The 27,410-nt window shown below is 41.7% G+C and overlaps 1 protein-coding gene across 38 annotated transcripts in view; it reads left to right on the top strand.

Annotated features, from left to right (window-relative positions):
- RBFOX1 (RNA binding fox-1 homolog 1) overlaps positions 1-27,410 on the top strand; it is a 2,503,848-nt gene that overhangs the window by 2,284,466 nt on the left and 191,972 nt on the right. For all 38 annotated transcript variants that reach the window (XM_054533103.2, XM_054533097.1, XM_054533099.1 and 35 more), the window contains 1 exon segment: positions 25,515-25,757. In XM_054533103.2, coding sequence (XP_054389078.2) covers positions 25,515-25,757 — 243 coding nt within the window.

Genomic DNA, 27,410 nt, shown 5'->3' on the forward strand with positions numbered 1-27,410 from the left:
CTATGTGACAAGGGATCAGATACTTCCCTATAATCATTCTTTAGTTTCCTAGAACTGTAGAAACTTGGTGACATAATGAGAGCTGCCTGTCACCTACCCTAGAACTGTCCTGTGTCATATGACGGCCACTAGCCACATGTAGCTACTTAAAAGGGCACTAAATAAATTAAAATTCAGTTTCTTAGTGATATCATTTAGATATTGTCCCATCTAAATCTCATGTCAAATTGTAATCCCCAATGTTGGAGGTAGGGCCTGGTGGGAGGTGATTGGACCATGAAGGCAGATTTTTTATGAATGGTTTAGTGCCATCCCCTTGGTGGTGTCCTCGCGATAGTGAATTGTTGTGAAAGCTGACTGTTTAAAAGCGGTTGGCATCTTCCGCGTCACTCTCTCTTGCCCCGACTCTCACCATGTGACATGCCTGCTTCTGCTTCACCTTCCACCGTGAGTAGAAGCTCCCTGAGACCTCCCTAGAAGCCAAACTGATGCTGGCACCAACCATGAGCTAATTAAGCCTCTTTTTTTTTTTGAGACATCCCCCAGGCTGGAGTGCAGTGGTGCCATCTCAGCTCACTGCAACCTCCGCCTCCCAGGTTCAAGCGATTCTCCTGCCTCAGACTCCTGAGTAGCTGGGATTACAGGTGCCTGCCACCATACCCGGCTAATTTTTGTAGTTTTAGTAGAGACGGGGTTTCACCATGTTGGTCAGGCTGGTATCAAACTCCTGACCTCAGGGGATCTGCCCGCCTCAGCCTCCCAAAGTGCTGGGATTACAGGCATGAAGCCATTGTGCCCAGCCTTAAGCCCCTTTTCTTTATAAAATACCCATTCTCAGGTATTTCAAGAATAGACTAACACACTCAGTCAGACTGTCCACCTTTCAGGCGCTTAACAGCCACACGTGGCTAGAGTTTCCTGTATTAGACAGTACAGGTATGGAATATTTCTGTCATCTCAGAAAGTTATATTGGACAGTCTTCCCCTAGAATCATTGCAATAGACTCAGTAATGCCCGCAAATCTGTCCACATCATAATCACTGGAACCTATGAGTGTTACTTTATATGGAAAAAGGACCTATGCAGACAGATTTAAATAAGGACATTGAATTGGAGAGATTATTCTGTAGTATCCAGATGAGTCCAGTGTAATCACAGCAGTCCTTACAAGGCGGAACACAGAGGTGTAGAGTCAGAGTCAGAGAGGAAGACAATGTAATAACAGAATCAGAAACGGGAGTGATGCATTTTGAAGTTGGAGAAAGAGATCACAAGGTAAGGAATTCACGTGGTCATTAGAAGCTCAAAAATGGCAAAGAAACAGGTGATCCTCTCAGAGCCTCCAGAGCCCTGGTGACACCTTGACTTTACATCAGTGAGAAATCAGAACTAAAAGAGAATATGTTTGCCTTGTGTTAAGCCACAAACTTTCTGGTAATTTTTTATAACAACAGTAGAACACTGATAAAATCATCATTATCATTGTCATCATCATTATCATCATCCCAGTAGGCGCTTGCTTTCAGTTTGGGTTCTTATAATTTTGCATTCTCAAATAGAAAGTCAAAACAATTCCTTAGTTATTTGAAGAACCACACTCATAAGCAATGGCACCTTTTGTTCTTTGAGATTTTCATATTGGCTCATGAATGATTTCTTCTCTGAGAGTGATTATAGAGGCTTAAACAGTATGTCATGAGTTAGCAATGTCTAGTGGGGGAGCTATAATAGATAAAGGTGAGAAGAGATAATTCACATGGCCTCACTTTCTGATTTTTTGAACTGGGATGGTTGTCAATTGCAATTGTGGTTTTGAGCGTGGTGGTCAGATAAGAGTGGCCTTGCTGAAGACACAGGCAAGCATCCCATTAAATGCTTTTAGGTGAATCAGAACCAAAGCTCAGTTCAGTATTTTAAAGGCACACTTTGGGGAGACCATCTCTGGCCTTCCTACCATTGGCGGCTAGTGTGTTATTTTCCAAGCCCGCTGTGTGATGGTGGGTGTGATGTGTCAAACTCCTTCTCTGCTCCCTCAACATACTCCTTTCCTCCCAGGCTGGGTTTGATGGATTATCTTTTCTGGAAAATTTTCCTAACCCACTGCACACTGCCATCCAAGTCACTTCTCTTAAATAACAATCACAGCAATAATAGCACAGAGATGTTCAGCATAGTGATAAGAAATTTACATGCATGATCTAATTTATTGTAGAAATAATCCTATGAAGGATATGCAATTTGTATCTCTCTTATAACAGAGAGGAGCCAATACTCAAAAGGATCATCATACTTACTCAAAGCCATACACCTGGTAAGAGGCAAAGCCAGCATTTGAACAACAGGCCTTCTGAGTCTGGAAGTGGCTTGCATTCCAAAGCTCAGCAGAAGTTTCTCCTTCCCAAATGCTTGAGCGCCTTCATATCAGGAACTGTGTTATCTACTTTTTTTTTCATTATAAAATCTTCATTCTTTATTTTAGATACAGGAGGTACATGCGTAGGATTGTTACATGGGTATATTGAACCAAAGTAATGAGCAGGGAAGCCAATAGGTAGTTTTTTATTCCATTCCTTCCTGCCACTTTAGTAGTCCCCAGTGTCTGTTGTTCCCTTATTTATGACCATGTGTGCTTGATGTTTAGCTCCCACTTATAAATGAAAACATGTGATATTCGTTTTCTGTTCCTGCATTAATTCAGTTAAGGTAATTGCCTCCGGCTGCATCCATGTTGCTGCAAAGACATGATTTCATTCTGTTTTTATGGCTGCATAGTATTCCGTGGTGTATATATACCACATTTTCTTTATCCAGTCCACCACTGATACATACCTAGGCTAATTCCATGTCTTTGCTGTTGTGAGTATTACAGTGATTAACATACTTGTGCAGGTGTCTTTCTAATTTCTTTTCTTTTGGGTATTTACCCAGTCATGGGATTGCTGGGTTGAAGAGTAGCTCTGTTTTAAGTTTTCTGAGAAATACTCAAACAGCTTTCCACGGTGGCTGAACTAATTTACACACCCACCAACAGTGTATCAGCCATCCTTTTCCTCTGCAGCCTTACCAGCATCTATTGCTTTTTGACTTTTTACTAATAGGCATTTTGACTGGTGTGAGATGGTATCTCATTGTGGTTTTGATGTGCATTTCTCTGATGATGGTTATAAGCATTTTTTCATATGTTTGTTGACTGTGTTTATATCTTCTTTTGAGAAGTGTCTATTAGTGATCTTTGTCCATTTTTTTGCATGTATAGAATTTATTCAAGTTTTAATATAATTCCATCTTTAAGTCTCAGAAACCTTCTTTTTACATTTATTTTAAGACTACACATTGGGTACAGTATACACTGCTTGGGTAATGGGTGCACCAAAATCTCAGAAATCCCCACTAGAGAACTTATTCATGTAAGCGAACATCACCTGTTCCCCAAAAACCTATTGAAATAAAAAATAAATTACTTTTTTTCTTGTCCATTCAAAGATACTAGATTATTTTTTTGAAAATCAGCAGAATTTCATTGAAGTTCCTTATTTAAATTTATGTTTGAGTCCTGTAGATTCTTAATAAGTACTTCCATACAGAGAAGACGCCAATAAGAATGTTCCAGAGAAATCCTACAGAACGTGGTGTGGTGGGAAGATACTAGGCTGGGTCCACATTCTGTCTCTATCAGCAGTTCGTCAGTGCACACATCCTACCTTCTGGGTCTCAGTTTCCTCACCTTTTTATTTTATTTTGTTTTACTTTTGAAGTAGGGTATCGCTCTGTCTCCCAGGTTGGAGTACAGCGGCATGATCTCAGCTCACTGCAACCTCCATCTCCCAGTTCAAGTGATTCTCATGCCTCAGCCTTCCAAGTAGCTGAGATTACAGGCATGCGCCACCACATCTGTCTTTGTATTTTTAGTAGGGATGGGGTTTCACCATGTTGACCAGGCTGGTCTTGAACTCTTGACCTCAAGTGATCCACCTGCCTTGGCCTCCCAAAGTGTTGGGAGTAGAGGGGTGAGCCACTGTACCTGGCCAAGTTTCCTTATCTTTCAAATGGGGACAGTGACGTGTAACTCAGAGCCCTTATGGGGATGTAATGAGGTAATAGATGCCCTTATGGGGATGTAATGAGGTAATAGGTGTATAAATGAGTTTAATCATCGTCATCATCATCATTAATGCCATTTCTGTACCCCCAAAGTGTGTGTTCAAGTACTTGTCCACATTCAGTGGTCATAGCAAGGCCTCAGTTTACTTGAATGTATTTACATTCCAACAATGTAAACCTTAACAAAGACTTTTTTTTTAAATTTGACCACTGCAGTGTTCTCACAGAAAAGACTACAGAACAGGAAAAAAAAAAAAAAAACAAAAAAACAGTTTACGTTGTGTAATTGCTCCAAATTGTATTTTCTTTTAGAAAATAAAAAATAAATCACTAGAATCGTATTTAAATACAAGTTTAAAAATTAGTTATTTTGCACTGGACACAGAATGGACTAAAAAAATTAGGATTAGAGCCATTGGTACCCATACAGATGCGAAGAAGTTGTCCTGAGAATGAGCCTCTGGTTTCATCTGCGCTTCTCTGTCTCCACTTGGCTTTGTCACGTCTCCCATAAATGACCGCAGTCATTTTATTGCCTGTCTCCATGTCCCCACCTTTTCCTGTCTCCAGCCTACCAGCCATTTAGTGGCCAGCGTAGTCTTTCTAAGACAAATCTGACCATGTGAATCCCATGCCTGGAACTCTTCAATGGCCTTCCATTACTTAAAGGATCAAATCCAAACTACTTTATGTGTCATTTTTTGATTCTCTTCCTATGCCCTCCACCTTATTTTCTAGCCACAGTTCCTGCTAAATCTTCACCACGCCTATACTCCAGCCATATTATCCTGTTTTCTGTGTTCTTTTATGCCCTGATGCTGAGTGTGTGCTTTTCCTCTCTCCCTTGAATTTGCGCCTAACTCACTCCAACATCTCCTTAAGATTCCTCTGAACTATTACATCCTTTAAGAAGCATTTAATACCTCCTGTCTCTGAACTGAGAGCTTTCTTCTTTGCTCCCTATAATAATTTATACTTATAAAATCCATGACACTTGCTTTGGTCATCGATTTTTTGGTATCTCTGTTTATCCAGATCCTAATCTGCATTAGAGCAGGACTATTTTCTTATCTCTGAATGTATGTTATATTAATGCAAAAGCAAATGCTTATTGTGAGCCTACTGGGGACCAGACACAGTGGATAAAGGTACCTCTAGTGCATTTCTAAACATAGTCAAAAACTACATTTCGAATGAATCAATGAATGCAAGATATCCTACCATGTGTCACTGAGACTTTTAAAAAGAACTAGTTTCTTTCTGATCAAATTCAATGGATAACCTTGCAGAGCAAGATCTAACTCAGAATGTCTATGGATGCCTTAAGCATTCTGCATACTGGAGCGTTTTCAAGAGCCCTTCTCTGACCTCACACACAGCAAATGTCTGAGCTCTGTAGGCTATTTGTAGAGAGTTTATTTCATCTTTGCAGAAAGCTGCCCAGTATAAATATTAGTCAGTTGATTTCACACAGAGTTAAAACAAGCTTTTAAAAGCCTTTTACCTCTCCCGTCCCCAAATAGGTGCTTTGGACAGATTCTCTGAGCCTTGGGAGCTTTGTTGGATTTGTTAAAGTGAAAGTTATGTTCTGTTCCGAAGCAGCCTTCTGTGAAGGCTGTCTTGGGGTTGATGCTGTAATTGTGCAGAAAGGTAAAATGAAGAATAACAAAGGTGGAGTGTGGGGTGGGATGGAGATCAAGCTTCCCTGTTCTGGATATATCTCCATAAGCCCATTTCGAAAAATGTTCACGTTTGGTACCAAGGTGGTAGTTTGGTATTGTAAAGGAGTGGTGGCTTCAAATTTAAATAGTCTTAAGTTCAATCTCAGCTCTGTTAATGAACTAGCTGATGGTGTACATGGGTCTAACTCAGCCTCTATGACACCTGAACCAATGAGTATAACAAGCATTGTCCAACAGAAATATAACCATGGTCACAAATATGAATCACATATGTAGTGTTTTTTTTTAAACTTTCTAGTAGCCATATTAAAGCAAAACAAAATGCGTGATTTTAATTTCAATATTTTATTCAAGCAAATATATCCCAATATATAACCAAGCATAATTTTATTTACCCAGTATATCCAAAGTGTTACCATTCAACATGTAATCAAACTGACACTACTAAAGAGATACGTTGCATTCTTTCTCTTGTATGACGTCTCTGAAATTTGACGTGCAGTTGCCATTTACAGTACACCTCATTTCAGACCAGCCACATTTCAACACCCAATGACCACACATGGCTAGTGGCTACCGTGTTAGGACAGCAAGGTGAAACCACAATGCTTGAGCAGATCCAGCAAGCTCTTAAAGCTCTCTGACTAGGATTACAATATCTGCTTCACAGAGAGCAAATGAGATCGCATGAAAATTGTCATGTGCCCCAACTTTCTCCTCTGAAGCGTTAATGTATAAGCAACAGATTAAGAGGATAAGGTGTCACAACATACTTAGCTGTTTACCTAATTGTTGCATTTCTATCACTGGACCTCAAACTCCATGAAGTAGACAATAACATCACTCAATACTAGATTTTCCATGACTAGCACATAATAGATGTATTAATTTCCCAGGGCTACTAAAACAAAGAACCACAAACTGGGTGACTTGAAATAGAAATTTACTGGCTCACACTTCTGGAGGCCTGAAGTCTGAGATAAAGGTGTGGATAGGGCAGGTTCCTTCTGAGTGCTGGGAGGAGAATCTGCCCCCTGCTGCTCTCCTATCTTCTAGAAGTTTACTGACAATCTTTGGCATCCCTCGAGTTGTAGAAGCATCACCCATTCATCTTTAGATGGTGTGCATATCTGTGTCCACATTTTCCCATTTTATAAGACAATGTCATATGGATTTAGAAGCCCACGCTGCTCCCTACTCAAGCATGACCTCATCTTAACTAATTACATCTTCAGTGACCCCATTCCCAGATTAGGTTACATTCTGAGATACTGGGAGCTAGGACTTTGGTATTAGAATTTGAAAAGAAGACAATTCAACCAATAACAGTATGTGTTCAATAAATTCAAGTCAGATACATGAAAAAAATAAAAATTGAGTATAAAGATAATTTTTGGCTACATTGACTGGATTCCAAGAATATTCCATTCTGTCTAAAGAAGATAGACATGTTAATAATCAAATGAGAAAAAACAGTAGGTGAAGAGGATGAATGCAGCCAATGGGCAGTTAGACTATGCAAAAACAAATGCACCAGAATCACAACTCAACATATATTAAGGCTTTCTTTTGGTGGTGTTTTGAATTAGACATATTTAATGTCGATCAGCCTCAGTTTCCTTAGCATTATCTACTTCGCAGTTGTTGAGACAATTAACTACAATACCCTAAGTTGCACACAATTATTGGGCCAGACTTCTACACTGTGAGTATCTGTAAAAAAAAAAAAAAAATTGTTCACTGCTGTGCTTCTTCCCTCTGATTTACCAATAACGAAAACATCTTCCATATTTCCAAAAACCCCTGATTTTCCTTGAGTACACCTTGACATCATGCAAAACCTCTTCTTCCTCAAGTCAGCCAGGCCCTGCTGTACTCTAAGCTGCAACCCACTGGGCTCAGCATTCAATCAGGCAGATGTCCTTAAAAGATCACACATCCTTAGCTATAGAAGAATAATATTTATGCACTGCTTAATCATGTGAATAAGCACAGGTTCTCCAGTCTCAAGTGGAGACATTGGTTGATGTATAGGCTTAGAGATCCTCATATTGGGACAAGGCCAGTTACTGATCTTGGCTCTTCACTTGCCAAGATGGAACTGTTTGGTTTCAATTCTATGAACATACTTACATAATAGTAGGAACTTCAATACTGTGCGCTTCTGCTTAGTTGGGTTGTACTGAATTTGTAAGTCCAGTGAAGTTGTATTTCCCCTTTGTTCTGATGAGACGTCTCGCCACTTTGTGTTTCAACTCTTATAATGTCCATAATCAGTTTTCTTATTCCCCCATAAAATTTTTTGAGATAGAAATGGAGGAAACCTAGAAATGCATCATGCAACTAAGCCTATTGTTGTAGCTAGACTTGTCAGGTCATATGGATGACAATCTTAGGGAACAGTTTGATGCATTGGAAATACATCTAGGGTTCATATCACTAGATATGATTTGGGCATTTCACTGAGTTACCTGGCTCTCAGCTTCTTCCACTAAATAGATGTGAATGATACGCATTCTGACTTTCTTTCTATATTGTATGTAAGGCTTAAAACGATTATGTTTAAATGCTCCCAATAACCTTTACAACCTATCCCATGATATGGTTTGGCTGTGTCCCCACCCAAATCTCATCTTGAAATGTAGTTCCCATAATCCCCATGTCTCGTGAGAGGGACCCGGTGGGAGGTAATTGAATGATGGGGGCAGTTACCTCCATGCTGTTCTTGTAATAGTGAGTGAGTTCTCACAAGATCTGATAGGTTTATATGAGGCTTTCCCCCTGCTTTGCTCGGCCCTCCTCCTTCCTGCTGCCATGTGAAGAAGGACATGTTTGCTTCCCCTTCTGCCATGATTGTAAGTTTCCTGAGGCCTCTCCAGCCATGCTGAACTGTGAGTCAACCTCTTTCCTTTATAAATTACCCAGCCTCAGATATGTCTGTACCTGCAGTGTGAGAAGAGACTAATACAAGCCAGCTGAGATCCTGTGATGATGGTGATGGAGAAGAGAATGATCATTTGTCCTATTTACTTAAAGTGACTACTTGTTTCCTCTGCTTATTTCTTCTATTTCAAGCGTTAGAGTTACTTCCAGTGAGAAGGTAATGTCAAAATGTAGCTTAAATTATCAGCTCTCTCTCTGTTCTTACCCTTCCTCTTTCTTTCCTTTCATAAGACAAAGGAATGCATAAGACAGCTTTATCTTGTCATGTATCATTGTTGCATTTACTCTTTGATTTAATCAAATCATATTTGATCATTCACTCTGTGCTTGCCATTCCGATAGTGCTGGGGATATGGTGTCCTATAAGACAGACCTAGGTCTCTGCTTTTGAGAGCCTTACAATCCAGTAGCCTCCAGGTTTTCAGCCCAGCTCTATATTTTATAGGTCCTATGACTCTGAAAATGTCCTCATTGCTTTCTTCTACTTTGTTTTCTTTGGTTCTGCCACTCTGAGTGTGAGATATTCTGTCCTAACATTTAGCATTACAATTGGTCTTTCTACATATTGTTTTGTCAGTCTATATCCTACCACCTGGCTGCTTCCTGCTCTTCAAGAACCTCAGGTTAGACATCAGTTCTTCTGGAAAACCTTACCTGATAAATCCTTTCGTTTCTTACATTTATCTTCTCTGGGCACGTACCCTATTGCACTGTAAATCTCTAGGCTATTGCCTGACTCCTGCCAGCCTGTAGCTATAGAGGTATCTGGGCTATGTCTATCTTATTCGCTACTGTAGCCCCCAAACATAGCACAGTCCCTGACATCCAACAGATACTCAATACGTAACTCCTGAAACAATTGCGTGAGTATCATGTTCTTGCCTATTTGGACAGTTCATTGCCCTTGCTTTCTGGCAATCTCTCCTAATTTCATTTCTTCCAAGTCCAACTATCATTCATTTTATGACAGCCTTTTCTTTCAGTTGGCAAACTATGAGAGGCTAAAACTTATGCAACACACAATGAAAGACAAGGTCATATTTTATCATCTTTGCCTGTTGCAGTAACCAGATTAGACATCTTTCTACAAGTGAGGTGAATGCAAGCCAACCGATATTTATCATGTCAAACACCTGATTACAATGTGCAAAAGAAAAAGAGGGAACCATTAAAGATACATGGACAAGCACCTGCCCTTAAGGAGCTTACAACATTATGGGAGGTCTCTGGTTTTCATGTAAGAAAATCGAATAATTAAAAATACAGGCAGATGCTTGGCTTTGTGCATTCTTTATAAACAATGTGGGGTGGCAGGTAGTTGCTAAGTTTTCACCATATCATGCCTTCACAAAGCCATTAGATTGTTTAGACTATGTTTAGGTACCCAGCTTTGAAAAGGGGCTGAAGAAGAAATAGAAGATATGTTGATTAGTGGTAGTGAGGCATAAACTTTTATAATGGGTAGAAAACTTTATAATGTGTTATAAGAAGAAATGATTCTGAAATGTCTGGGAGTACTGGCTCATGCCTGTAATCCCAGAACTTTGAAAGGCCAAGATGGGCAGATCATCTGAGGTCAGGGTTTGAGACCAGCCTGGCCAACATGGTGAAACTCCCTGTCTACCAAAAATGCAAAAATTAGCCAAGTGTGGTGGCAGGTGCCCTGTAATCCTAGCTACTCGGGAGGCTGAGGCAGGAGAATCGCTTGAATCTGGGACACTGAGGTTGCAGTGAGCTGAGGTCGCACCACTGCACTTCAGCCTGGGTGACAGAGCGAGACTCTGTCTCAAAAATAAAAAAATAAGTTATTCTAAATTTATCAATGTCCAAGATGATGGTATCCACTCCTTGCGCTACTTTGTATCTAGAATGTTTACTTTTCTCTTCACTAGAACATTCTGTTATCTGTAACCTAATCCCACTGGGGAGGGTACGTGATTTTCCTTTCGTCAGTGTGACTTAATGCTCCCAATTTTCCAAATCTAGCAAGAGACCCTTGGTGACATTCTTAGTGGGATGCCGTAGTCAGCAACATTCATGGCAGAGTTGCTGTCTCTCTAAGCGATTTGGTTCTCTTTGTATGTATAAGGACTTCCTCTCTTACAAAGAAAGTTGTGTCACATTAAATCTATCAATTTCCTCCTTTAGAAGCAGGCAGAGAATACTCTGGACAGCTATGATGGAATAAGTCACACAGCAATATTATCTCAAATTATATCTGTAGGGTAACTGCAAGTCCGGTATTTAAGGGGACAGAATCCATCCTTTTCCCCTTGTGGATTTGGTTAAATGTAGTAGTATTAGCAATGGCACAAGTCATCTAAATTTATCTTGAATGTGAATTTGACACTGATGTTCCTCTGGTGGTAGTAGTAAGAACTTTTTCCCCTTTAGGAAAAGGGGGCTGGTGAAAGGAGATGGATTATGAAAGTCTGTTCAGGATTGAGGCTTCCCGCATACCCAGGAGGTGGAGAATCCCTATTGAATTAAAATTCAGAATGCATCTGTGTGTTCTTTCCCTTACAAAAATTCACTTTTGCCAATGTTTATTTGCATGGTTTGATTTTCTACTTGTCCATCTGCCCTTCTGTCTGTACAAATATATCTGTGACAGTGATGGGCAGCCCCAGCTGTCACTCAGGAATGGATGGCGGTGGTGATGGTCAGTTGGTATTGATAGCCAAGTACTTAGAGCAGCCGAGCTTTCTGGTCTTGACAGTGTATTATAGTTATGCAAGAGGTTATCACAGGGGAAAATGGATGAACGGTACCCAAGACCACCTTCTACATTTTTTGAAACTTTGTGTATAATTATATCTCTATGATTATTTGAAAATAAAAAGTTAACAGTAATGGCAGTCATAGGCTAGGCTCTGGGTTCAGAATTGGGTTGGTACAAATTTCTTCATGGAACCATCATGACCTGAGATAATTTTCTTAGCCTCTCAGAGCCTATTATTTATCAAATGAAGATAAAGTTTGTGCCCGTATCATCGGGCTGTGGGTTGCATTGATGGAAGTTCTATTTATAGAACATTTAGGGCAGTGGCAAGCAAGTGGCTTAAGCCCTTCTAATTGTATTATTGTTATTATCAAGAATGTTATAAGTAACACTATCATCATTAACGTGATTAACCTACCTGGGTTCTGGATCTTAGCGTGGCAGGAACACAGTCTTGTGCCTTTTTGGCAACTTCTAATTTTGCCTAGGATACTAAAAGGCTTTGTCAGAATGTCTCAAAAATATTTTATGGTGAATTGTTCCGCCATAACTCTCACAAATATCACCGCTTAGCCCACAAAAAGGTCAATTATAGATGAAAGAAAGGAACTCATTGTTGCTGAAAGACTCAGGTATGAGGTCTAGATTTGCACTTATTCACTTCAAGACTTTATGTTTCCTTATCTGTGAAGTGGGTGTGCTAAAAATGACTTTGTTACTTTAGCTCCTGTGGAGATAAAGTGAGATTTTATATATATTATATAGATTTTATATATATATATTATATATATAGTGACTAACATTAACATTGTCTGATACTTAGAAGGTGCTTGAAGAACACCAGCTGCTCTGGCTGTTAGTTTGTATTAATAACAGGCAATAATAAGGCATTTGCAGCAATTTCACAAACAGTCAGGTGAAGCCTTACGCAGCATGCCTTTCCAGCAAGAAATGCTTCACTGCAATGTTAGGATATTCCATTGGGGAAACTTTTTTCAGTAATGCAGGGCAATGGTGAATGGTTTTGACCCTGCTCTCAGTGCCCCGAGGTGCTGAGTGAGTCAGAACATGTCTCAGTACCAGTAAAAATGAAGGGACTAGCTTGGGATTCATTTTTTATTCAACAAAACATTTTGAATGCTTTTGTATATGTGTGTGTGTGCTCGTATGTGTGTGCACCTCAGACACTGTTTGAGATGCTTGAGGCAACAGTGATAGACAAAAAAAAAAAAAAAGGAAAGCAGACGAGGTTCCTGTACTCATAGAGTTCACAGTCCGGTTGGAGATGGACACCAAAATGTGTATATAATGTCATACTTTGACAGGGGTTTTAAATGGCAAGACAGGGTCCTCTGAGACGCTGGAAAAGTGAGAAACTCCATCTTCTTAAGTGCCTGATGCTGTTGGTTGGGAACTTCACTTGTTCTGGATGTTGCTAATTTTTTAAGGGTTAAGCACATATTTCCTTTTGGAATTATCACCCCAGAAGTGGCCATGTCCAGGTCTCTGACTTCTACAGAGTACCATAAATATTTTATTGTCATTGACTTTTAGAGAGTTGAGAAAAACAACCTCTCCGTTGCCTTCTGTAACTCCAAATGGAAAATCAGGATGGAACATTTTGCAAACATGACACCTCCTCACTGCAAGTCGACCGCCCACTCGGTTGGCTTGTGTTTCTGGGGCTGGTGTTTGTCAGCCATGGCAAGATGGCTTCCGTCCTCTCTCTGTGCTTCCCTACTGAGCCGAGGAACTGAAATGAGACAAGTAGTTTTGCTGGAATCTGTAACATGGATTCTGTCATCTTTGTTGTTTGTTGGATTTTATGAATTATGGCTTCAGCACAACTTTAGAGTTCTTTGTTCAAGAGATAATTTTCTGGCCAGGTGCAGTGGCTCACGCCTGTAATCCCAACACTTTGGGAGGCCGAGGTGGGTGGATCACGAGGTCAGGAGATCAAGACCATCCTGTCTAACATGGTGAAACCCTGTCTCTACTAAAAATACAAAAAAATAGCCGGGTGTGGTGACGGGTGCCTGTAGTCCCAGCTACTCGGGAGGCTGAGGCAGGAGAATTGCTTGAACTCAGGAGGCGGAGCTTGCAGTGAGTGGAGATTGCACCACTGCACTCCAGCCTGGGTGACAGAGCCAGACTCTATCTCAAAAAAAAAAAAAAAATTCTGTAAGCTGGCATAGTTACCAGAACAAAAGTTTATATGTTTATCTAAATGAGGTCAGATCTGAATTCATCTCCAAGTATTTAAGAATATACAATGTAGGATTCTGACAGATTTGGGTACCTAGCACTAACAAGTTGTGTGAGCATGAGCAAGTAACCCCACCTAGCTTGAAAAAGAAGATAAAAATACATGGCACATTGGATTCTTGTTAAATGAGGTAATGTAGGCAAAGCTACTTTGTTGAATTTTGTATGCTTCGTGCTTAGAACAATAATCAGTTCATAATTGGTGTGCAAGAAAAGATTTCTTTTCCTCATTACCAGACATCATCATCACCATCACCATTATTACCATCACCATCATCATCATCATCGCCACCACCACCATCTTCATCTTTATCTTATTATGGATTCAGTAACAAGAATTCTTCAATAAGACTCATAATAAGATTATGTTAAAATTCTGGTTCTTTCCCTTACTAATGTACTAGATCCATGGAAAAAGTCTTTTCCATTTGTTCAGCACCTCAGTTTTCTTATCTGCCAAAGGCGCCATAATGAGGTATGTGATCTGCCAAAGGTACCATAATGAGTTTAGTATTCACTAAAGTAGGTTAGAGTCCAACACACATCACTTCTTCCTGGGTTCTCCAGAGGAAGAACTTCACTGGACTGGAAGGAGGACCAGTTTTATCCCCACAATGGGACATATGTGCATACAGGACTTTCTAGATTATACAATACATTCCAGTAGATTTTTCCCTCTAAAGCATCGTAAGAGTCTCACTGTGAAGAATAATATATATTACTATTTATATTTTATGCATAAGGAAACTGGGTCACATGAAGGTTGAATGACTTGCCAATAGTTTCACCATTATGCTCTTGATGCCTCAATATTTGACTTTGATTTCATAGTCACAGCGTTAAAAGGTTAGATAGTAACACTAGAAATTACCTGGCCTATCATAGTGTTTTTCCATTTATTTATTTTTACCACAATTCATAAAAGATTTTATACTCTGAACCCATTCCTCCACATAAAAGTTTTCATGAAACAATACAAACTCTTAACTATTTTATTCTTCTCTCATGTATGTAGATTATTTCATTTAAAGAATGTTAGTATGATGATCCCCTACATGGGTCTTACAGCCTAAGAGATCAGACTGACAGAATAAAAAACACAGAACATTTTTCTCCAAGATTGTGTATCAGAACTATCTGGGGCAACTTTTGACAGTGCCCGTCCCTGGATCCCACCCTCAGAGATTCTGAGGCAGTAGGTCTGGTGTGAAGCCTTGGAACGTGATTTTTTTTTTCTTTCTTTCTTTTTTTTTTTTTTTTTTTTTTCCTGAGACGGAGTCTCGCTGTGTCACCCAGGCTGGAGTGCAGTGGCGCGATCTTGGCTCACTGCAAGCTCCGCCTCCCGGGTTCATGCCATTCTTCTGCCTCAGCCTCCCTAGTAGCTGGGACTACAGGCGCCTGCCACCACGCCTGGCTAATTTTTTGTATTTTTAGTAGAGACGGGGTTTCACCGTGTTAGCCAGGACGGTCTCAATCTCCTGACCTCATGATCCGCCCGCCTCGGCCTTTCAAAGTGCTGGGATTACAGGCATGAGCCACCGCGCCCGGCCGGAATCTGTTATTTTTAAAAGAATGCATACGGAGCTCATGCTCCACTGACTAAGGACCCGTGTTCTGTTGCATCTATCTGATTGTTTCCACCTGAAACTCTTTAACTCTTTCTCTATTTAAGTTTTTTTTTTCTTTTCTTTTTGAGATGGAGTCTTACCCTGTCACCCAGGCTGGAGTGTAGTGATGCAATCTTGGATCACTGCAATCTCCGCCTCCCGGGTTCAAGCGATTCTGGTGCCTCAGCCTCCAAAGTAGCTGGGATTACAGGCACCTGCCACAATGCCTGGATAATTTTGTATTTTTAGTAGAGATGGGGTTTTAGCAGGTTGGTCTCAAAGTCCTGACCTCAAGTGATCCGCCCACCTCAGCCTTCCTAAGTGCTGGGATTACAGGCATGAGCCACCGCGCCCGGCCAGTTGTTTTGTTGTTGTTTGCTTTTGAGTATTTTCTCCATTATTCCCTAGGACATTAATGCTTTCACCAGGGCATTGTCCGTCTTGGTCTTGTCTCTCTTTCCCAGGTTGAAGGACAGAAGTTGGCTTCTCAGTTGAGGACAAGAGCTTATGGTTTGTGCGAATGGCTGCTGTCCTCACATACTGAGCTGGAGTCTTGTGAGACAGGGCCTCTTGTCGTCTGTGGTTATGTGGTTAGAGAGGGGAGCTGACACGTCCTTTTAAAGAACCTGAAAGGGCTGCTTGTTTTAACTCTCACTGTGTGATGCATTGCAGAGATCCCCAAAGTATCAGTGGAAATGGAAACGTAAGGACGGGCACAAATACTATGTATCCAGATTTTCTTTCCAACCTTGAAGATCTGGGAAGTAAAAAGAAAAACCTCGCCCAGGGGCCACCTGAACTAGAACCTGCAAAACAGACAAGCAGAAAGGTTGAATTCTTCCAGGCGGTCCCTTCCACCCTCACCTCCTCCTCTGTTATACAATTTAATTACAACTTTAATCACTTCAGAAACCCCATCCATTCCCTCCAGTAGGGGAAGATCTCTCTTTCCATAGCAAGAAGTCTTGATGATAAGCAGCTATCTGTAGGAAGGGTGGATAAGACTCTCAGAACCTCTCCCTTAACAAGCAAGAAAGACATGAGCAAATAATAACTGAAATTGTTTTGACATTTCACTCTGGTTGTTGTAGTTTTCATAATAAAGGAAGAACAAAGTACTTGCAGCTTTAAATAAAGAGGCTGCATTTGGCATTGATGTGGGGTTTCACTGGGGAATTTTTTGTATGAGTTCTTGTTTTTGCTCACTGGGAGACAGAAGAAAACGATAAGCCATGAAAAGACAAAAGTCCAAGAAAAGGAGAAAGCAAGACCCCTATACTTTTTCTTCATAGCATTTATCACCACTGGAATATTGTGGTCATCTTAGTATTTATTTTTTGTTTCTTGAAGTCTGCTGCTGCACTTGACTGTAAGGTCTATAGGGACAAAGATGGTTTTAGATTTTGGTTACCGTTACATTAAATGTGAATGAATGAATTCATTTACATAATGCATACTATGAGCCAAGCCCTGTGTGTGTGTGTGTGTGTGCGTGTGCGTGTGTGTGTGTGTGTCTGTGTGTCTGTGTGTAGTTTTTGGTGATGTGATTTTTAATTAAATCCTTACAATAATATGGTGAAGCTACTCATCATTGGTCCCATTAAACAGAAGCAAAAACTCGTGCCTGGATTATCACAATAACTTGTCTAAGATTACACAACCAGTCTGCAAAAGAGCTGGATTTCAAAATCTTCCAAGTCATCATCAGTTACGATATTTTTAAGATCAATTTGCAGTTAACCACATAGCTTTATTACAAATTCATGCTCTCTGATGTACTCACAGTATTTTTCAAAATTTACCTATTGTTATCTCTCTGTCTCTTTAAACTTTTTTCATCCTTCCTCTATCTCTTCCCTTTTATCCCTGAATGTTTGCCCTCCCCTCTTAAGAAAAAATAAAATAAGATAGTAGCAAGTTCCCTGCTGGATTTTATAACTTTGCATACCATATATTTAGTTTAGTAATGAAAAATTCCAGCTCCAGGCGATGCATAGAATCAGATTTCTAATGTTTTTTAAACAGCTATTAATGTGGTCGAGCACTGGGTTCTTTTTTTTTTTTTTTTTTCTTTTTTTCCCTTCCTCCTCTATATAATCATCTGCTCAGTGGTGCGCTGTGAAACTGAGAGTAGGAGCCAGAGGAGGAGCAAGCTGTGATTGATGGGCCAGGCCTTGCTGGCAGAAAAAGTCCCATCTGGGTTGGTTTTGGGAGCAGTCAGATGTTGAGGGGGAGGTCAGCCAGGCGGCCTCAGCCCCCCACCTTCCTCAACACCCCAATCATCCACACATTGCACAGTGCGCACACCCTCGCTCGTAATTGAGGCGTGATTGGGGCAGATGCTTCGTGGTGTGGGACAAGAACAGCTGCTAAGTTTATGGAGGAGAAAGGAAGCAGGATGGTGCAGCAGGTATTTTTTTTTTCCATTTAATCTTTCACTCAAAATTGTGATTTGAATGAAGCTGAAAGCTTTTCTTGCGTTAAGTCCGTGCTGTCGGTGATACGTAGCTTGTTCCTTGAATCATGCCCGGGGAAAGGAGAGGAGTTTCGGTGAAGAGAGTGTGTGTGTGTGTGTGTGTATGTGTATGTGTGTGTGTGTTTTTGTGTGTGTGCGCGCTTTCTGCTTGATGTGTGGAACTGAGCTGATCTTAGAACCAGCAGGTTAATGGTGTCCTTGTGCATTTTTCTTCTTTGTTTCAATGCCCCTAGGGCATGATGCAGTTTAGCTCAGTTCAGTTCTGCACAAGAGGGTTTCTCTGAATATGCGCGATTTCTTGCCAGAGAAGTGGCGTAGACCATGCTCCTAAACTAAAGTAAAACGAACTGTCAGCAAGACTGAAAACTGCAAGCAACCATCAAGAATGGATAGTTTTCCTCCAGTGAGTCCATGCTGGTGGGGGTTCCCATTGCAGGAGCCAGTGCTTTCCTGGGCTGAGTGGGCATCTGCGATCATCTGGCTTATTAGGTTTTGACAATTCCTGTGCATTTCTTCATTATAAGCATTGAGTTTAGGCCAGAGGAGGTTCTCCACAGCAGGAAATAAACTGGGGACAAATAAATTCCAGATGCAGAAAGGGAGGGTGTGCTCAAGAAGTCTGACTACAAAGGTGGGGAAACACAGGCGTGTGAGTGTGCACACACACCCACACACGAAAATACTTGCCTATTTCAAAGTCCACCTGGATGGCTATGAAAGCAGGTACTTTGCCTTCTCAGTGAAAGTCAGGTAGTTACATGGAAAAGAATAGACCCATTTCATGTTCGGCCACTTAAAGATTATTTTTCAGTTGAAATACGGTTTACATTCGATTTTGAGCCAAAAGGTTTTGCAAAGCCTGACTGGCTACCACTCTTGGTTCTCTTGTTAGTTTCTCAAAGCTATTTTATTAAACCACTCAGGGCAAGAAATGGGAGAAAGGCAATGTCTTGGGGAAACAACAACAACAACAACAACAACAACAAACTCTCTCATCTTATTTTCTCTCTGACTCTGTCTCCTGAGTCCACATCAGAGAGAAAATTCAGGGTTCAGGATATTTTAGTGACCAAAGAAATTCTGTGAGCATCAGAAGAGTGGCCCTCTGATTGTGTGCATACGAGAGTCGACACGCTATGCTAATAGTCAGATTACAGTGTTTGTCTTAAAATAGCAATGATAGCTGGGCTATTTCATGCTTCAGTAAAATATTTAAATTGAAATGACTTTTTTTTTTTTTGCTTTTAGGAATCAGACTTGGTTGGATTTTAATAATCCTTTTGCTCTTGGTAACTGGAGTGAAAGCTACACGTTGGGGTGTCTTAAGTAATGACAGGTTTCCATCATCCTGCTGTCGTTGAGTTGCTCTTGTTGACTGAGAGGTTTGGTGACTGAGGACAGGGAAGTTTCTTCTACGTTTATCCTAATAAATGTTGTTTATTTCAAGCTTCTAGTCAGTTGTGCAGCAGCAATAGTGGGTCTTAAAGCATGAGATCTTGGCCTCCTTTCATCCTCCTTTTGTGTACTGAGCAACAACTCAAGAAAGTCCAGGCACTGAAATTAAATGTTAAGTTTGCAAAAGCTCCGGAAGCATTTGCTTGATGATGTGGGGAACACTTGTGAGGCAGATCCTCCTGCTCATCAACTAGGAACACCCACAAGCACCCTGACTCTGCAGATATCAGAAGCTCTCTGATCATTCCACTTATTTAGGGAAAGGTGGGGGTTTGGCATTGGAGTAGAAGAAAGAAGGCAGCTTCTGCAAATGAGGGAATGTCTAGCCAGAATGCTCCAAATAATTTTGTGTGTCACTGTCCCCTACATGAAGTTGGCTTCAGCTTCCAACCCAGGAGCCTGTTTGCGTGCCTAGGATTTGCTGTGACCTGGAGTGGAAAAGGTGCCCTTAATGTCAATGTATTTTTCCAGAAAATGCATTTCAGTCAAGCTAAGAATCCAGGAATGTCACTAGGGAGGAGACAAAGACATCTCTGGAGCCATTTGAAGGTGAAAAATAATTCCATAGGAAGTACAATGGTCTTAATTAAATACTAGCTGTAATTAGCCTAAAGTGCAAATGTTGGGAATATTAATTAGGGTCTCTCTGGAACGGCTGTCAGTGTTAATAAGTAACTGTAGGGGGTCCCACCAACATCTGTTTGAAAACTCCAGGTACAGGATGAAATCTGGAGCCCCGTGTTCCTGGATGCTGACTGCAGGCTCCTTGGCTACCATGGACTCAGTCCCTAGAGCATGGTGCTCTGTGTTTGCCAGAATTGCACAACTCATGGTAGAGGTGGGTGATATGCATTGGCACCAGTGGTGCCCCCAGGTGGCCCTTGCCTTTCCTCGGATAGCCTCAAAGCATTTCGAAGTCAGGCCTCAGGCTTGAGGTAGTGCAGAAGTTTCCCAGGCTGCTGCCCCACTCCTTTCGAATGGTTACCCACCCAACCTGGCCATTGGAATTGGTGGCATCTTTGAATCCAATACCCTAGTCCCTGGCTTCCTCACAGGGAGTAACACACCAACAGCTAAACACAGGTCCATGGTGTATGTGATAGAGAGGGAATTGCTTATTTAAAAATGGGAAGTGGGCAGGCGCGGTGGCTCATGTCTGTAATCCCAGCACTTTGGGAGGACAAGATGGATGGATCACTTGAGGCCAGGAGTTTGGGACCAGCCTGGCCAACATAGTAAAACCCCATCTCTACTAAAAATACAAAAAATTAGCCGGTCATCATGGTGGGTGCCTGTAATTCCAGCTACTCGGGAGGCTGAGGCAGGAGAATCACTTGAACCTGGGAGGCGGAGGTTGCAGTGAGCTGAGATCCTACCATTGCACTTCAGCCTGGGTAACAGGAGCAAAACTCTGTCTCAAAAAAATAAAAATAAAAATAATGCATGAATGAATGAATGAATGAATGAATGAATGAAGTGAACTCTCCACCAGGTGATTCTCTTGCTAGATGAGAAATGCCTTGGTTTAACTCTTGGCTTCCCTAACAACTACCTGTGACTATGACCTCGAATAATTATTTCCCAGCTTTGGTCTGGAGCATCTTTGATGACAAGGCAAATTGAGATTAGAGATGCATTGCATGCAAAGTAGGGATTCTGGACCTTGGCACTATTAACATTTGGGGTGGGACAGTCTTTTGTGGTTCAGGGCAGTCCTGTACACTGTTAGATGTTTAGCAGCATCCCTGGCCTCCACCCACTAGATGGCAGTAGCACAACCTCCCTCATTTGTGACAATCAAAACTGTGTCCAGTCATTGCCTAATGCCCTGTGGGAAGCAGTCACACCTCTGTAAGAACTACCGGTATGAGGCGCCCAGCACAGTGCCTGCCACCTATTAGGTTTTCTTCTGAGGACCAGTGAGGAGAAGGGGCTGCTTTTCATGGAAGTCTGAGGCCATCATGAACCTTCTGCTCATAAGCCCACTTATGCAGATTTAAAGCCTGTGTGCGTGTGAGTTTACAGGTCAAAGATCTGCTGATGGAAAATAAATTCCCAAAAAGATTCTGACTCACTGTTTTTGCACCATTTTCAATATTGCCAGTCTCCAAGTCTAGCTATCACCCCTCTTTGGTTTGGAGAGAATACAGCCCCTTTTTCTCTCTTTCTACTTCACTGCCTGCTTTATTTCCTGCTCAAACTATTTATGCAATAATGGCTTCTTAACTGGTGATCCCATATCTAATGACATTCTGCCATAGCTATTAGAAAACATTTTCCACAAAGGACCAGATGATAGATCATTCAGTCTTGGTGGGCTGGGCAGTCTCTGTCACAACTATCCAACTCTGCCTTTGTAGTACAAAAGCAGCTACAGATAGTAAACAAATGAGCGTGGTTGTGTTCCAATAAAACTTTATTTACAAAAACAAAATTTGGGCCAGGTTTGCCTCATGAGTCATTTGCTAGGTCCTCTCTTCATCCCCCTACCCTATCTCCTGCTGCCAGACTAGGCTTTACAGAGCCCAGAGGTCATTTTTCAAGCACATAGTCACTTGGCAAACATTTATAAATGTCCACTTTGCAGCTAGTATGCTGTTGGACAATGGAGATGGGACCGGGAATGTGGCACTGTGTCCTGTTTTCAGGGAGCTCACAGACAAAGAATCAGGCCGTGGCAGTGCTTGGTTCTATGTGAGCTGTGGCTACCCGCTGCAGTGGAACAGAGGGGATGGGCAACTGACCGGGTTTCAGCATCAAGGAAAGCCTGCTGGAGGAGGGACTCTTGATGCGGAATGAAGGAAGAGTAAGGACTAGCTGGGCAAGGGGGTGGGTGAGGCTTTCCAAGCTGAGAGGCAGTGAATGTGAAGACTTGATGGGGTTGAGAGGATGGAGCTCTTCTCCCTTAACTGACCATAAGCTTCTGGAGGGCATGACCCTTCTCTGTTCAATACAGAGATAGCTCGAAATCTACAAGGAGCCTTAGCTCTTTTGCAAGAACTAGTAGGAATGGGCCACTTTTCCTGAGCTTGCTCTGCACTGATGAAAAGCCCCAGGGTTATATATGTTACTGGTGAAAGTATCTTCTGCTGGAGGTGGAGGAGGAAAGCCTTTGTCTTCATATGATCATTGTCTGTACCACTGCTTGTGTGATTATTCTCTGCTTCCCTGTAAGAGTTTACACAAGTCTACTTTTCAGTTCAGAGATGGGCCAGGTAGAAGGTTGGGGAGGCAGAAACAGACCTTTGAGCAGAAGCTGCCTCTGGCACAATGAATTTCTCATCAGATGGTTCCCAAGATCCCAACATTTCTGGGGTTTTCATCACCCATAGAGAAGTGGCATCGCTATGAAATTTCTGTACAGAAGGATATGTTCCTTGAACAGCCCAGAAAAAGAAAAGATGCTAGTTTAGTTATAAAACAGCAGAAGTTTTTTTTTTAATTAGTCAAGACCCTTTTGGTTGTAAGTAACAGAAAAAGTAGCTTAAAAAATAAGACAAAGGGTACAAAGTGTCAGTTTTGCAAGACAGATACATTCTGGAGATTTAAGTACAGCATGGAAACAAGAGTTAAAAATACTGTATTATATACTGGAAATGTGCTAAGAGGATAGATCTTAAATTAAATCTCACCACACACACACACACACACACACACACACACACACACAAATGGAAATCATGTAGAAGTGATGGATATGCTAATTACCTGGAATGTGGTCACTTCACAATGTATACATATGTCAAAACATCAAGTTATACACCTTACATGTATAATTTTTATGTTAATGATATCTTAGTAAAGCTGTTAAAATATAGGACATTTACTGACTTGTGTAACTAAAACAAACAGGGATGGTGCTAACTGCGGGTAAATCTGGATTCAACACTTCAAATGATGTCACTGGGACTCAGTAGAAACCTCTCTATTCCTCAGTTTCTTCTCTTCATTTTCCTCTAGGTTGGCCTCACCTGTAGGGAGGACCCCTTCAAGTGGCAGTTCTTTTTTGTTGTTGTTGTTGTTGAGATGGAATCTTGCTCTGTGGCCCGGGCTAGAGTGCAGTGGTGCACTCGCAGCTCACTGCAACTTCCACCTCCCACATTCAAGTGGTTCTCCTGCCTCAGTCTCCAGAGTTGCTTAGATTATAGACATGTGCCACCCTGCCTGGCTAATTTTCGTATTTTTAGTAGTGGCAGGGTTTCACCATGTTGCCCAGTCTGGTCTCGAACTCCTGACCTCAAGTGATCCACCCACCTTGGCCTCCCAAAGTGCTGGAATTACAGGCGTGAGGCAACATGCCCAGCCTACGTGTCAGTTCTTGGCAGCTCCAGGCTTATGATGTTTTTACAGCTGCCAATCATAGTGGAAAGAGAACTTCTTCCCCAAAACTACAGCAAAATCCCAGGGTGACTGGGACTCAGTGGTGTGACTAGGGCTTAACGCACTAATGGACTCACTAGATAGATGTGCGTGAACCCAAATCCATGGGACTATCTCAGTGGGACCATCTGATTGGCCAGGCTGGTGTCCTATGGCTCATCTCGCAGTGACTAGGAGCTGGGTTCAACTGTATCTGCACCATACAGGCTGAGAGTGGGACTGTCCCCCAAAAGGAAACTGGGGTCTTGTTGAAGAAACAGGAGTGGAGACAGACCAGCAATATCACTGCATGTCTTCTGTGGCTTCCCAAGGATGGACAGGGTTAACTGTTCATGGATAGCAACTCAGCCTCAGCATAGGCACACCCTCCATGGCCCCAGTGCTATGGGAAAATGTTAGAAAGAGAAAGAAATGCTCGTGCCCTTTTGTTTCCAGTGGCACAGACATTTGGAGAAATTTATCTGGAGGAGGGAAGAGTCTGATGGAAATGATTTACTTGTAAAATGTTTAAACTTATCCTAGGCTTAGTTCTCTTCCAAGTGTCATCTTTAACATTCTAATTAAGGTCCCTTCTAAACAAATGCACCAGCTCTGTGTGCTGCTCTGAGAACAAACTTTTTTTTTTCCTCTCTTCTTTCTGTCATCATGTTTTTGCTGTACTCAAATTGCTTTAGAGAAAGAGGATTTCGGATGTTGGTGGCGAGTACTGAAGAGATAAGGAGAAATTCTGATATTTTTGCCCTAGTATCATTATATGAGGGCTAAAGTCACATCTAATTGACCACAGACAATGGGAGAGGCAGCTATTTGGTGTGCTTAATTGCTAAGTTTTTTCCTCTCTCTGTGTTTCTGACTGTGTGATCCCATCTCCTGAGACCATAGAAAATTTAGACCTTTGGGTTACAATTTCTTATGCCGTGTGTGTGTGTGTGTGTGTGTGTGTGTTGTGGTAGAACTGTGGAGGAGGAGGTAGAGAGAGAGAGATGTTTCCTGAAATGGAATCATTTGAATTCAGGTTTTTGTTGTGTGTGTTTTTAAAATTCTTCTGAGTTGGCTGTAATTGTCACACTGCATGTTTTGCCTAGATCTGAAGAATGAATTGTTATATAATACTCTGTGCTCATAAAAAAATAAGGCAGGGAGGGAGAGGCATTGACTAATGAGACTAAGAGTTAAATCCAATATTTTTCAGAAATGCTTAAAATGGGGATGTCAGAGAGGACAATCTTTGTCCAAATTAGGCCCTGAATTTTTATCAGCTGCTTCATTTTGGCACCGGGGACATCACACACACATACACACACACACACAAACAACATAACACACAACCACACAGACACTGGGACCATTAAAAGGATACTCCCTTTTCCCATTATGTGAGCCAAGTCACATAAAACTTTGATTAAATTCAAATGCTTACATAAATTGTCTCTCCTCTCAAGAACACACACGTTCAATTTAATCTCTCTTGGCACTTTCAGTATCAAATCAAGGTTCTGGTGTCACTGCGGACAACTAAATGCTCACAGCTTCCAAAATGGGAATGAAATAAAAAGGATCTGCCAGAAAAAAAAAAAAAAATCAATCTAGTAAACCACAGACCCTCATGTCTTTGAATATTAGGCTGGGTGGCTTGGAAAAAGCGACTTTATCTTTCCAAGCCTGGGTTTCTGCATCTGTAAAATGGGGAGAAGTGATGGTTACTGTTTCCTTATAGGGTCTGGTGAAGATGACCTGAGATTGGTCCATCTCAGGCTGGTGGCACCGTGGTGACCCCTAGAAAGTACGCAGTGCACGATCGTCCTGGGATCTGGGAGGAAGGTTTCTGCATGGTGGCTCCTCATGATGTTCTCTCCCTCTCTCCACCTTTTTGATTTTTCAGGGTAATCAGGAAGCAGCCGCTGCCCCTGACACAATGGCTCAGCCTTACGCTTCGGCCCAGTTTGCTCCCCCGCAGAACGGTATCCCCGCGGAATACACGGCCCCTCATCCCCACCCCGCGCCAGAGTACACAGGCCAGACCACGGTTCCCGAGCACACGTTAAACCTGTACCCTCCCGCCCAGACGCACTCCGAGCAGAGCCCGGCGGACACGAGCGCCCAGACCGTCTCCGGCACCGCCACAGTAAGTGGATGTGTTTGCTACGGGTGGGAGGTTATGGGGAGGCGCCCCCAGCCCTGGTAATGGCAGCAGGGGTGCACCCCCATCTACCCAGGGACTCTGGCAAACAGATCAGTCCCTAAGCCCACCCTCATCACACCAGCTTCCTGAAGTTTACCTCATTTCCATGCATTCATTCTTAGCGTTCATTTAAATCAACGTATTTTTTCATTAATTTCATTTATTTGTAAAGGGGCACATTTATCAATTTTCTATTCCTATAGTTTTGCCTTTCTAGAATGCCATCCCAATGAAATCTCATTTTTTTGAAAAAAAAAATTTTGATGTAAGATAATTTTTTTTTAAGTCTTTATGGGGGCTGGGTATGGTGGCTCAGCCTGTAATCCCAGCACTTTGGGAGGCCGAGGTGGGAGAATCGTTTGAAGACAAGAGTTCGAGAATAGCCTGGGCAACAAAGTGAGACCTCATCTCTACAAGAAATTTAAAATTTGGCTGAGTGTAATGGTGCATGCCTGTAGTCATGCACCCAAGTCAGCTACTTGGGAGACCAAAGTGGGAGGATGGCTTGAGCCCAGGAGTTTGAGGCTGCAGTGAGCTAAGATTGCTCCACTGAACTCCATTCTAGGTCACAGAGTGAAACTCTGTCTCTAAATAAACAAAAATTAAGTCTTTGTGGAATTATAATTTACGTACCATAAAATTAGTATATTTTTAGGTGTACAGTTCACTGATTTTTAGCATATTTACAGAGTTGCGCGATGATTGCCGGCATCTAATTTCGGAACATTTCCATCTGCCTAAATACAAATCTTGTGCCCCTTTGCAGCTACTCCTCATTCGTACCTCAAAGCTCTGACCCTGGCTTCTTTACCTTAGCCTAATGCATTTGAGATTCATCCAGGTTGCGGTGTGTGTCCCTGGTTTCTTCATTTTTATTGCTGGACCAAAGGGCAGGGGCTAGAAAGGGGCAGGGTGAGAGAATTTTGAGGAAGAAGGGAACTGTCCTGTATCTTAATGGTGGTGGTTACATGACTTTATACACCATAAAGAGTAAATTTTATTGCATACAAATGAGTAAATGGATTAGAAACAGGCATGTAAACAACAGAAACATTTTATCATCACTGTAAATGAAAACTGGTGTTTTGACCATTAATCAAATATAAATCTAAACGAAAATAATTATAGTAAAATTAAATAATGTTCATTTATGTGTCACCTAAAGTAATCATGCATACCACAAAACCTATATGGAACATGCATTTGGGAACCTTTTTCTGCAGAATTCTTTAGAAGCTTGTGCACTCCAACCCTCTCGTCTGGAACATTTTTTAAGTGTAAGGCAATTCTGCCTCTTCCTCCTACCCCAAGACCTCAGGAAAGCCAGTATTTGTGAAGAAGTTAATGGGTTTGAAGCATGATACATTTCCAGTGATAAAAGAAACCACTGACTACCTTCGGTACTTGCCACCTCATTCATTTGGAGGCTAGTTTTGAAGATTTTTGTTTGTTTGTTTGTTTTGAGATGGAACCTCACTCTGTTGCCCAGGCTGGAGTGCAGTGGCGTGGTCTCGGCTCACTGCATGCTCCGCCTCCCGGGTTCACGCCATTCTCCTGCTCAGTCTCCTGAGTAGCTGGGACTACAGGCACCCACCA

The sequence above is a fragment of the Pongo abelii genome, chromosome 18 (genome assembly GCF_028885655.2).
Source record: "Pongo abelii isolate AG06213 chromosome 18, NHGRI_mPonAbe1-v2.0_pri, whole genome shotgun sequence".
Lineage (NCBI taxonomy): Eukaryota > Metazoa > Chordata > Mammalia > Primates > Hominidae > Pongo > Pongo abelii.